Genomic DNA, 13,747 nt, shown 5'->3' on the forward strand with positions numbered 1-13,747 from the left:
AAAATTTTAAAAAAAAATCTTATTTTTGGAGGAAAAAAAGTTTTAATTTTAAAATCATGAATTTTCATTGTACAGACGTTATCAAGATTACATTTCACAAAAATCAGTTTATATTAAACCAGTGATTAATCATTACTAGGTTTTCATGTGATAAAAACCTAATTTTCCCCTTAATATAGGGTCTGTAGTTTTTCAGTGTTCAAGAAATAAACATTTCTTGAATTGCAAAATGCAACATATCTGAAACAAAATGTTGAAGTAGAATACATTGGAATTTGAAGTTATGTATTTGCAGTATATAAAATTTTATAGATCATATTTTTATTACTTAATGTTATTTTCTTTCATTTTTTAGAATACTTTCAGGTGAACAGTTTTGAACAGTTCTGCATTAATTATTGTAATGAGAAACTGCAGCAATTTTTCAATGAAAGAATTCTTAAAGAAGTGAGTATTAAGTTGACCAAACTTTTTTTTTTCTTTCAAATTTTTTGTGCTTGGATGTGATGATGTTATTATTATGAACTTGTTATCTCCACAGAGTAAGAAATTATCAAGGGAGGGATGTGTTTAGACACCCATACTCAAATACTTGTCATGTCTCTCCTTCAACACATTTACCAAAGATGCCCCCAAAATCTAATGGTAGCCTGTTCCACAGAGTTACAATACATCACAGAAAACTCAAATCTCTCATGCTTCTAACAGCATGAGAGGTTTGAGTTTTCTACAAATTTTCTATTTTCTACAAAACTCACTTATATATTGTAAGATCCATTTACTAACTTGTATGTTTCTAAATTTCTCTCCACCATCTATTCCTCAGAAATGAGGAATAAAAATTTCCATAGGTATAGTTGCATAAACCAATTATCATCTTGGTTAATTTTGCCATTAATCTTTTCAGGAGTCTCCCTCATCTCCATGGAACCCATGTGATAATGCAGAGCTATTTCAAAAAATAAAGACATTTCATTTATTAAATCCATATAGGCAAATTATGAACAATTAGTGTTTTGTGTAGTCCATTTGCTTTTGCCAATACTCAACAGATTGAATCATAGGTTTCTTAATCCCACCTTAAAAAAAAAAAAAAAAAATTCAGTTGCATTTTCAACCAAGTATGCACTCCTTCTGTGACTTATCCTATGAAAAATGTGTCTTTTTGAGGATATAATGTTGGTTGCAATTGCAGCCAAGCAACTAAGGATATGAAACCAGTTTACTGTCTGTAATTAAAGACATTAATCTAATTAGAATAAGTTCTTCAATGACTGTCTATTTTATCATCATCATCATCAAATTCCTGCCATGTACCCTCAAGGGGGTGTACAGGATATGATAGTACTACATGAAAAATTTACATCATTACTAACTTCCTATCTACAATTTTCCTCCAAATCAGTCTGTTACTTGTCAAGACTCCAACATTATCAGATCTTATATTTCTATCATCTAAGGCACTTTGTACCATATCAATCCACCTATATCTTGGTCTTCCTCTGAGTCGTTTTCCTGCCAACTTGGCAGAGAACACTTGTTTTGCTAATCTTTCCTCGCCCATTCTGTTATTAGCTCTGCTAACGCATTCCTGGATGCTGACAATGTCAAGTTCTTTCCTGATATTCTCTTTTTTATATGATATTGCCATTGATGCCATCTGTTCACACCTCTAATCTTTCTCAGGACTCTCATATCTGTGGTCTCTAGTCTTTGGTCAAGTGTTTTACTTCTGACCCAGCTCTCAGATCCATAAGTTAAAACTGGTTTGAACACTGTCTTGTATACAGCTAATTTAGTGTTCCGACTAATTTCTCTCTTATTCCATATGAATTTATTTAGTTGACTTCCTACCATACCAGCTTTGTTGATTCTGTTGTCTATTTCCATATTTAATTTACCATCTTTACTAAAAATCGTGCCTAAGTATCTGAAATGTTTTACTTGTTCCACAGGTTCTCCATTCACTACACAGTTGACATTTTCAATGATTCTGCCTATTTTCATTGTCTTTTGTCTTTTTATTGCTGACCTTCATACCATATATCTATTACAACAGTTATTCAATTTAGTCAGAGAATCTTGCAGACTTGTAGTGGAAAATCCTAAGTTTCTTTGAGGAAAACTTTTTTAGCTCTGTATGAGACTGGATAACTCAAATTTCAGTTGAAAAATCTTTACAAAGATTTTTCATGACTTACACAAATTCGAACTCAGGCCTCAACTGAAGGGCATCATTATTTAAGTTTTAGAGGAACAGAGAAAAATGTTAGCTAGTTGAGGCAGGGTCAATCCTTTAGGTAGGTGTAGAAGAATATCGCATTTAAGTTCTTGAAATGCTTCGGTGGCTGCATTGGTAAATGAAATCAGGAGCTTTGTTCCTGACTTCATAAAAAAAACATATAAAAACATCTTTTGAAGGCATTACAATGCATTTATACTAACAGTTTGTTGGCAAGTTGGCTCAGCTCATAGCATGTCTGCTCTCCAGTCAACATGCTTTGGGTTCACATCCCACCATGGGGTGTGGATGTATGTGAATGTCTTTCAGTGGCAGATGAATTTCATTCCCTAGTGTAAGACCACAACCCTGCTTATTTAGAGGCCCAAAGACTGGAAAAATTCCTTCTTGCACTAGAGCATGGTTTCCAGATTATGAAAACTGTAGTTCACCCAAAATACTAAGGTATTATAGATTTAGAACACTTTTTTTTTTTTAACCTTTCTCCCATCTCCATTTATTTACATTTCTTTGACTTACATACTTTTTGCTATTTCATCTCTTGATTTTAGTGCTTCTGATCACAAAAAAAACATCTATTGATAGTTTGTTGTTCAGTAGCGCATTCAAAAATCAAAGCTGACATGTTTCAGCTATATGAGACAGAATGCGTACTAGCAAGTTGGAAGAAACACTTGGACTTGTTTATGTAGCATATGACCTTAATGATTCAATCTCGGTATACTATATTCTTTTATTCAGATTGCCATTGTGTTTTGATTAGAAAAAGCAACAAACCTCTTCCTAGATGTTAAAGCCAGAAGAGGGCTAGAAATCGACACAACACTATTTAGTTCAGGCAAAACTAAGGTTTCCACAAAACTGGTTACTAAAAATACAAATAAATAAATAAACTAGAGAAACAAAATCTAATTACAAAGTAAGACTACTAAATGAAACAAGTATAAGAAATTTATATCAACAGAGGATTAATAACTACTTAGAAAAAATACAAGAAAATGAAAACATTGAGAAAGAATGGAATAACATAAAAGAAATTATTACATCAGCAGCATATAAAAGTTTAGAAACAAAAAAAAATCATAAAAATAAAAAATTACATATATGGGACAATGAAAGAAAAACAATAATTGAAAATAAAAAGATGGTTAAGTAGCAAAAAACAAGAAGATGAAATTGAATATAAAAAAGACAAGCACTAGCCAAAAGAGAGACAGAGAAAGCTGGGAAAAAATTGTATCATATCTAGAAAATGACATATACAAAATAAGATCCAATGCATATAAAATATGAAAACATTAATGCAGATATAAATGAAACTGCAAATATAAATTGTGAAATAGATTTAAAAGAATTCTTGGATTATTTCACAGATCTTTGAACAGATAATACTAACATAAAAAAAAAAAATACACCAATAACTTACAAAATGTTTTAAATGATTTAATAACAATGAAAGAATTAAAGGACAACCTAAGTAAAATAAAAAAATGGCAAATCAGCAAAAGAAGATGGGATAAACTCTGGACTGTATAAATTTTTATGGAAAAATATTTCATCAGAGAATATTAAAATTTTTAAATAAAATATATACAAATGGACAAATACCAGTAGAATGGAAAACAGGTATAGTAATACCTATATTTTTTTAAAAAAAGGAAATAAAACAAAACCTGCTAATTGCAGTGGTATTAGTTTATTGAATACATGCTACAAAATATATAGTAAAATGCTTAATGAAGAATTGAAAATATACAGTGAAAAAATATTATTAGAATGTCAAAATGGATTTAGAAAAGGATGCTCTACAATGGATGCAGCTTTTTGCTTAAAACTACTTATAGAAAAAAGAAGAAAATTTAATTTAGAAGCTCATCTTTTGTTTATAGATTCCGAAAAAGCATTTGATAAAATAAAAAGATATATTACAAAGAATAAATATACCTACTATTTTACTACATGCAATATTGAATATATACAAAGATAATGAAATAAAAATAAAATGAAAAAATGTCTGAAAAACAGTCTATAAACCAAGGAGTAAGACAGGGATGTTCTCTGTCTCCAACACTTTTTGATATTTATATTAATGAAATATTAATACAGTGGAACACCTTAAACAATCAAGGTATAGGAATTTCCTGGAATAACAAAATAAATGTGCTGTTATTTGCAGATGATCAGGTAATAATATCAAATAACGAAGACAATTTACAAAGAGCAATATATAATTTAAACGTTATAGTAGAACAATTTGGAATGAAAATATCCATAGATAAAACTAAAACAATGGCATTTTGTGGAAAAACTCCAGTTAAAAGTAAAATAGTTATTAATAATAAAATAATAAAGAACAGATAAATACTTTCAGTTATCTTGGATGTGAAATATCATATGAAGGAGAAAAAGATAAAAGTAAAAAAATTTTACACATTATAGGCCTGATAAATAGAACACTCAATCCAAACATAATACAAAAAAGAAACACGCTTGAAAATATACAATACTTTAGCAGTGCCCACATTATTATATGGCAGTGAAATTTGGACAATAAACAAAGAATAAAAATAAGTTAAAATGAAATTTACGAGAACTGCAAAATACACATTATTGGATCAAAAAAGGTACAAAGATATTTTAAAAAAACTAAAAATGAAATCAATAGAAGAAACACTAAACAAATTTAAACAAAAATGCATAGAACATGTAAACTGAATGGCCAACATCTGATATCCTAAACAAATAATAAAATATAAACCGATTGGAAAGATAAGGCCGGGTAAACCTCATAAAAAAAGATATTAGATGGATAATGAGACCAGAAGAGACCAATATGGTCTATCTTTAAGGAGCCTTATGATGATGACCTTGATGATTCAGTCTCGGTATACTATATTCTTTTATTCAGATTACCATTGTGTTTTGATTTTTTCCTCTTTTCTTCATGTATGTTCTGCAAATCTTAAATGTTTGTATGTAAACTAACTTTATGACCATTTTTTTGTATAACAAGCAGTTCATCCTCACCACAAATACCCTAAGCTTATGAGTAAGAACCAATAATACTTCACTAAAACTTTATATACATATCATTGGAGCAATATCAAGGAGGCAGAAGGTTACAAGTGGGGTTCCACAGGACTCAGTACTGGAACCTGTGTTGTTCAACCTTTATATTAATGATATTGTCAATGGATTGCAAGGGAATATTCAGTTGTTTGCGGATGATGTGAAACTGGGAAGGGTTATCAGTAATAGTGCAGATGTGGCAGCGCTGCAAGAGGATTTGAATAAACTAGACAGATGGGCAAATCAAAAGGGGTATCTGTTTAATGCAGCAAAATGTAAAATCTTGAAGTTTGGATTCATCAATGGGAGGCTGCGTACTTGATTGGAGGAAGTAGGGAAGACGAGAGATCTGAGGGTGATGATTGATAGAAAACTGAAATTCAGGGAGCAAATTGCAAAGGTGGTGAAGGTGACCCAGAGGATTGTTGCAGTACTGAGAAAGACACTGATCTGCAGAGATAAGAGTTATCATTCCGTTGTATAAGACTCTGATCAGACCACACTTAGACTATTGTTCTCAAATTTGGTCCCCAGGATTTGAAGGGGATAACTGTGGAAAGGGTACAGAGGCAGATAAGAAAGATGGTTTCAGGCCTGTACAATGTTAGTTATGAGGATCGGCTGAGGGAATGTGGACTGCAGAGTTTGGTGGATAGAAGGAGAGGATTGATGTGATTGAGATTTTTAAACTCTTGAGAGGCAGTTACAGGGTAGACAATGGGGAGTTCTTTTGCTTGGTGGAACAGTGGGAAGGAGTGATGACAAAGGGCCATCCCTTTGTCATTACTCCTCATCAGAAGTTACGAAAGGAAGCTGTGAGCAAGAGGGTGAGGTGTGGTTTCTTTGTGTGGAGGGTGGTTGAACTGTGGAATGCATTGCCTGAGAGAGTGGTGAGAGCAAGAATGGTCAATGAGTTCAAGGAGTGGTATGATAGACTTTGTGTTTCCTAAGAAGGACCTCCCACGATGAGTCTCTTGACTCCATGGAGGCCCGAATAATAACAATAATAATAATATCTATAAAGTGTCTATTTACTTACTTATTCTGCTAGGAAATATGTATTTTTGTTATAGTAGATATCCAAAGCAATTTGCAGTGAAGCCAACTGTTTCTGTATAGGAAAAACAAAACAAAACTCAGACATGCTATCACTTATGCATGCATGTGCACACCTGTAATTAAAGAATTGCTTTGCTATGGATGAAGACAAAAATATTAATTGCATAGCAAATATACAGATTGCTTTTGCTATAGCAGACTGCTATCGAAGCTCCCTTAGGCACATTATGCTCTTATAAAGAAAATTCTAAATTGGACTATCCACTATAACAATTCCTGTGGTTTTTATGAATCACTATAGTGAGAGTGGATTGTGTTATACTGACTTTTCTTATGCAATGTCATCTATAAATAGAAATGGTTTCAAGAGTCCCATCTTCTCTTTCTTGTTAGGCCTAGCAGCCTGCATGGCCAAGCTATGTCATATAAAACCCTGATACTGCTTATGATAGGGCAGTTAATGCTGTCTGCATTATCTGCTATAGCTGTAAATTGCCAATGTTCTTCTTCTTACCCTTTTGCATGTATTTTAGGATGAAACAACCTAAGCTTTCAGAGGAAAATCCTGCTGCCTCTCTATGAGGCTAGCTAACTTGCCTTTCATTGAAAAACTGATGAAGGTTCTTCACATCCTAGAGGGGTTCAAACACATGTCGTACCAATCAGCAAGCTTCTTCTTCTATTTGAGTTATGGAAGCACATTAAGAAAGCTGTTCTATTTTAATTTTTTTATATTTAGAACTGCTTGTCAGTTCGGGTGTGTTCACACACACACACAACTGAAATATTTTTTATGAGAATATTAACTGTTATTTTAAAAGTAGATGTGAGAACTAGCTAATATTAAGTATTCTTAAATATATTTACATATATAGAATTTGAGTGTGAATGGAGTGAATGTTTACCACTTTTTTCCATCACTAATCACAATCTGTTTAGAAATGATAAGTAAAGTACACATTTTATCAGAAAAATTCATCATACTTTCTTTCCACATTATTTAAATAGCACTATTATTCTTAGAGTTGCTTAGATGAACAGTAATTTTTGTTTTTTAACAAGGTTTACTATAGTTAACTCTCATTATAGTAAATGCATAGGGACTACGAGATAGTGAAACATAGTGGTTAGTTTGTTATAACAGTGTCTGCTGTAATGGTAGTCAGCTGTATGTCTTAGTTTCAAACTAGTTTGGTGATATAAGCACTAAGATTAAGGTATGGAATAAAATATTATTTTTTATAAAGATTATACATAGAAATAGAAGCACTGGTCAACAAGGATCAAAATAGTTTAATTTTTTTTATTTTAGGGCATAAAATTTTAAAGTGGGTATTTTTTCCATACATCAGGATTTATTGTTACAGATATGCCAAAACCTAAGATTAGCTAATGTTGTTCATTGGTAAATAAAAAAAAAATATATATATATATTATAGTCAATTCTTGACTACTTACACTGTCTGCACCTTATGACCACTTGTACTTACAATTGTCATCCCATTAACAAATTTACCACATACCACCTCACTCTTCAACCTATGGATCAGAATGTTATTGCTGTCTTCAGTGCATGTTATTTAAGAAATAGTTTTGCTTAAGCTTTTGCTGCTATAGAGGGTGAGAAAACCCTCAGAAATGTTTGGAAGAAATATAGTATCTTATATTTCTTACAAAAGACAACAGATTATGTATGAATAGTCTTTGTAAGAAGCTACTGAAAATAATGTTCATACCCTCATAGAATTTCACAAAGACAAATCCTTACATGAAACTGTGACAAAATAGTGCTACTAGCTGAAGAGTTGGAAGTTGACAGTGAAGATGGAGAGCAGTAAGTGATCGAATGAAGACCTTATAGAGTTAAAACTACAGAAAGTTGCAGAAGAAGAGAGGGATTCCAAATACCCCCCCCCTCTCCAAAAAAAAAAAAAAATCTGTTTGCACTACAAAAATTTGTTAATAAGACAGTTCTTTGTGTTTTGGGAAATGGATACAAATATGGACAGATTTAGAAAAGTAGAAGAATGATTCAAGCTGTAATTGCTTGCTGCAGAGAAATTTATACAGAAAAGAAAAATAAATTTATGTAGACTATGTTGGACGTAATGTACACATTTTTAAAGGTGCCCTCTCCTGCTGTCACAACATCCTCTGAAGATGAGCTTAGACGTTCCGAGAGTTATGCATTTGGTCAACCATCCTCAGAACACTTTGATACACTTCCTGAATTTCAAAAATTTGTTGTTGATTACCTAGCCTCTCCTATCGCTTATGAATTGTCCAATTAATAAATCACTGATTTCCATCTGATTATTTTACTGGTAAGTGCCCAGAAGTACCGCGCACAGAAATTTTGTTATAATTTGTACATTATATTATTTCACCATAAACAAAGATGAAACTTAATTAAAATATATCAATACAGACCTGCATATTTTATTATTCAGGCATATTAACTGTTAGCATATTCTTAAGATTCATATAGTGATTTCTGACTTACGACCTTTTTGACTTTCAACAGAATCATTGGAACAGAACCTCCATCACAAGTTGAGGACTGACTGTATAATTGTCAACTATAAAATCTGTTTTGTATATATAATTTTCTCATCCACTGAAAGCATCTTATTTTTGCATTGCTTTTAGAAACCTTCATTCTTTTTTGTTTCATCCTTCGAAACTAAGAGCTTTAATCAATTTTAGGTTTTGCATTTCATGTCATATTTTTAAGATGGTTTTGATATTAATTTGTAATTTTGTCAAGTTTGTTTGTAATCTTTGCTTTGAGTTCAAAGAATTCAGCATTCACTTGCTGAAATAAAGACTACAGGAAAATGTGGAAGAATCTCCAAGTCCATACATACATACAAGGTTCCTGAAGCAATCAGCAGTTACAGAGATCTGACCAGATTGAATAACTTCCTCTTCCAGGTGTGCCTTTCCTGCTTCATGCCACTGAATGCCAATTCTGTTTAGGTTTTATTGATCAGTTGAATATCCTGCATTCTGTATAATATAGTACTAAGAGGTGCCAGACCACCTCTCCAATATCATTATTCCCAAAGTCAAACCATCTTACTCCCCAAATATTCCTTAAACACTTTTGATCAAAAGCATCAAGTCTCTGATTAACCTCTGTTAACCAAGTCTCACTAATGCCTATAATTTTTGGTTCCAGCTAAACCATTGCCACAAATTCCTCACTTCAATTTTTGACAGCAGTATATGCATGTGAAATATGGGGGTACTGAAATACTGTATACATTTCATTATTCCTTTGGGATCACAGGCACCACAGGTATTTGATGGATGAATTTCATCCATCAAATTACACTCTTAACCTTCTAGAAACTGTTGCATATCCTGTCGTATTCCATACTTTTCAATCATACTTTTAAATCATACGTTCTGGTCCAACTGATTAATCCTTTTACTTTCCCCTTTTAAAGTATGATGGCATCAATAATATGTTTTAATTTTGTACCAGGAAGGCATGATTTAATCACACACACACACACACACACCTTAGTAATCATTCTGGCATATAATCAGAGAATGGCCATATCATATTGTCTACTTGGTCAATTTTTTTTTTAACATGTTCCTTACTTTTCCTTCTCACCTTTCCTTTTTTTCATGCTATTCTACTAACTAGCCAGATGCATTTTCTAAATGCTCCAGCTCACATTTTGTCCTGTGAAAGACTCTACATAAGTGTGCTAATTCATTCATTAAAACAACCTTGTTATTTTCATCTTTCTTTACTTCTTTATTTTCATTCATTCCTCTCTTTCTTTCTACAACATGCTGTATTCCTCTTTTCATTTTTTCTTTCCATTTACCAAAATGTGTCTCACCTTATTATTAAATTACTCTGGATTTAGAGAAAGTTGTTGGAAGTATTTTTTTCATTTGGTTAGACTATAATAAATTTAATTTAATCCTTTATCCAAGTGTAAGCAAACAAAGTTTGCTCCTGAAGTATCTCTAAGAGGTTTCAAAGGAATCAATTCACAACAAGAGAAATTGCTACTGCCATTGTGGAGCAGGCCATGAATAACAGCATTGGTTCCTGTTAGTGTACAACATGCTGTATCAAGGCACATGGATGTGCCTTACACAGTTATCTGGAAAATTCTATGGAAGATTCTGCATTTCTTTCCATTCAAGATAACCGTCACATAGGAGTTGTTTCTGCAAGACTTTGAAAGTTGACTGACATTTGCTTGAATGGAGTTGGATGCTGTGTGGCCATGGATGATTTTATGGAAAGATGAGGCTTGCTTTCACCTGAATGGTGAAAGTGAACCTCAATTTCCGGGTATGAGCTATTCAAAATCTTCAGTCAGTTTACAGCTTCATTTATCATTGGATTCTTCTTTGAAGACATTCGCCAGTCGAGCCGTGTAACCTGCTCGGTTACTGCCAAGAGGTATCGTGATATGATAAACAATTTTGTTGTGCTAAAGCATCACCTGTGCATGGATTCACTCATTTTCATGCAGGATGGGGTCCCTCCACACAATGGACAATTCATACAAGAAATTCTTTGAGAATGTTTCATGGAAGCCAGAGTGATCAGCTGTGCATTTCTCACTGCGTGGCATCCTTGTTCACCTGATCTCTGATGCCCTGTGACTTCTGGCTCTGGAAATTTCTCAAAGACAGGGTTTATAGGGATAATTGATATTTGCCAACATCACTAAAAAACAGCATAACGCAGCATGTGTGCAACATCAGTCCCAACCAACTGCATTTCACTGTTGAACACACTTTGCAAAGGATGCAGTTTGTGACATACTGGGAAGGGCAGCACATTGAACAGTACATTCCATGACTGTATCATTGAAGTGAATAAAAATGTGTTATTTATGCTTGTGTCACTTTTCCCCTTCTTACACACACAGAAAAATTACTATATCTACATTCAGTACATCATACAGTTTGAGAGGATCTGTTTCATAAATTTCATAGTGATGAATTTTATAGAGACACAACACATGTCTCAGAAAAATTACTTTACTTAACATTAAGAAAGTAAAGTAATTTTTCTAACGTGTGTTGTGTCTCCATAAATTCTTCGCCATGAATGCTGATCACCATGTAACCTTAAAAGAAAGAATTATTTTATAAATTTATTCAGTCATTCACAAAGACCATTGCACTGATGTTGATAGGCTGTTATGAAGATTTTCCTGTTGTTCAACAACTTACACACTTGCAACAACAGTTCTGGAGGAAAACTATAACCACTACCATAAAACAGAGAGCATTTGATGCTCTCAAAGCATCAGTGACTAAAACCTCCAGTACTGATGCATCCTGAGTTAGGAAAAATCTTTTATATATCTGCAGTTGCATCATAGGATTGTATTGCAGCTGTCATAAAGCAGATTGATGGATAGAATTTGAGGCCAGAGGCTTATCTAAATAGTAAGCTTACTTACAATAGGATGTTACACACTATTCCCATACAATACCTAAATTTACACTGATATTATTTAATCTTTAAAGGTACCTATGGCATGATTATAAATAATAAATTACACTATAACTACAGTAATTAACTTTAATGAAATGAAAATACAGATATTTCTTACTGAAAATAACAGTACATCATTGGTGTGTAGAAACAATCAAAGGAACCGGATTACAAAGTGCATACAGCAGTCAGTGGTTTACCAATTAAAAACTGTTGCCTTGTGCCAGAAATTAGTATCAATAAATATTATTATTATGCAACACCTCCAGGGAGTCCAAAGACTCATCGAGGGAGGGCACCTACTCTACAGCTCTCTCTCTCTCTCCACCAATCCAATTGCAACTATCTTCATCATATACACCAACGCCATCTACCGCCGACCACCATTCTCACAAACAATCACAAACATCCATTCCCACGGCGGGATTCAAACCTGCAGCCTTTTGGCTGGAGAATGGATATGCTAACCACTCGGCCAACCAGGCCGACATTATTAAAACTATTAATAAACAACTAATTTTGATAGTTACATAAGATAGACAAATGTTCTGATTTAGATTCAGCCAATGTACAAGGATGGTCTGAAACATTTTCGGCCTCGACCATATATGGCAACACTATCGGCAAGATTTTTTTTTTTCTAAGTTGATACATCTGTCATAAGCATCCAAGTGAAATTGCAAGTCATTCTATCAAGTAATTTGTTTTATACAGCTCTCTGAAGCAAAAATGTTATCTATATCCCTTTAAATGGATAAAATTGAGTATCGTGCTGTTATAAAATTCTTTGTAAAAGAAGTTTAATGCCGAAAGAAATTCATTCAAAGTTCATAAAAGTTTATGGGCACTCTTCTCCTTCATTTTTGACAATTAAGAAATGGGTTGCCTTTTTCCAAAAAAAAAGTATAACAACAGAAATCGTTGATCTAGTGTGTGATGTGGTATTGGATGACTGGCGAGTCAATGTGCGTGAAATTGCTGAGACTATAGGCATTTCAAAAGAACATGTAGGATATATTTTGCATGAAGAATTGCAAATAAAAAAAGCTTTGCACAAGATAGGTGCTGCGCTTGCTCACAGCAGATCAAAAACGCACTCGCATGAAAATCTCTGAACAGTGCTTGAAGCGTTTTAACAAGAATAAAACTGATTTTGTGCTTCGATTTATTACTATGGATGAGACTTGGATTCACCATTACACACCAGAATCCAAACAGTGGACAGAAGCCCATTGTTCAGTGCCAAAGAAGACAAACTCTGTTCCATCAGCAGGAAAGGTCATGGCATCGGTGTTCTGGGATGCTAAAGCCATTTATTATCTTGCAGAGGATAAAACAATAACTGGGGAATATTATTCCGATCTTTTAACCAGACTAGATGAAAAAGACCCAGTTTTCAGAAGAAAAAATCATCTTTCATCAGGCATTTGCACCTGCCCACAAAGGTGTTTTGGCAATGAGAAAATTAAGGGATCTGCACTATGAATTGTTGGAACATCCACCCTATTCTCCAGATTCGGCTCCCTCTGATTTCTATCTCTTCCCAAAACTAAAACTCTTCCTCGCTGATCAGCATTTTTCTTCGAATCAAGAGGTGATTGCAGCTGTAGGGGGTATTTTGCAGATCTTACTGAAAACCACTATAGGGATGGGATAATGGCACTGTAGGAGCATCGCCGGAATAAATGTATTAGTCTTAATGGAGATTATGTTGAATAATAAAAATAACTTTGAAATTATAAATTCGTTTTTTCATTGTTAGGCTGAGAACTTTTCAGACCACCCTCGTAGTAACTGCTATTGAGAGAGAGAGAGAACAGATAGGTTCTGTCCTCCGCCAATCTGCTTTTCCAACAGTTCAAGTTTTGCACATTAATATAGAATAGACAGCA

At 33.4% G+C, this 13,747-nt stretch overlaps 1 protein-coding gene across 1 annotated transcript in view; it reads left to right on the forward strand.

Annotated features, from left to right (window-relative positions):
* The window catches only part of jar (Myosin heavy chain 95F jaguar), a 517,008-nt gene that overhangs the window by 190,036 nt on the left and 313,225 nt on the right, over positions 1 to 13,747 (forward strand). The window contains exon 11 of the mRNA XM_090395608.1: positions 356 to 447. Within this exon, the coding sequence (XP_090251734.1) occupies positions 356 to 447 (92 nt within the window). The remainder of the gene's footprint in view (positions 1 to 355; positions 448 to 13,747) is intronic.

Source organism: Typopeltis vanoorti, chromosome 7 (assembly GCF_054136105.1).
Source record: "Typopeltis vanoorti isolate ZY-2024b chromosome 7, IOZ_Tvanoo_1.0, whole genome shotgun sequence".
Lineage (NCBI taxonomy): Eukaryota > Metazoa > Arthropoda > Arachnida > Uropygi > Thelyphonidae > Typopeltis > Typopeltis vanoorti.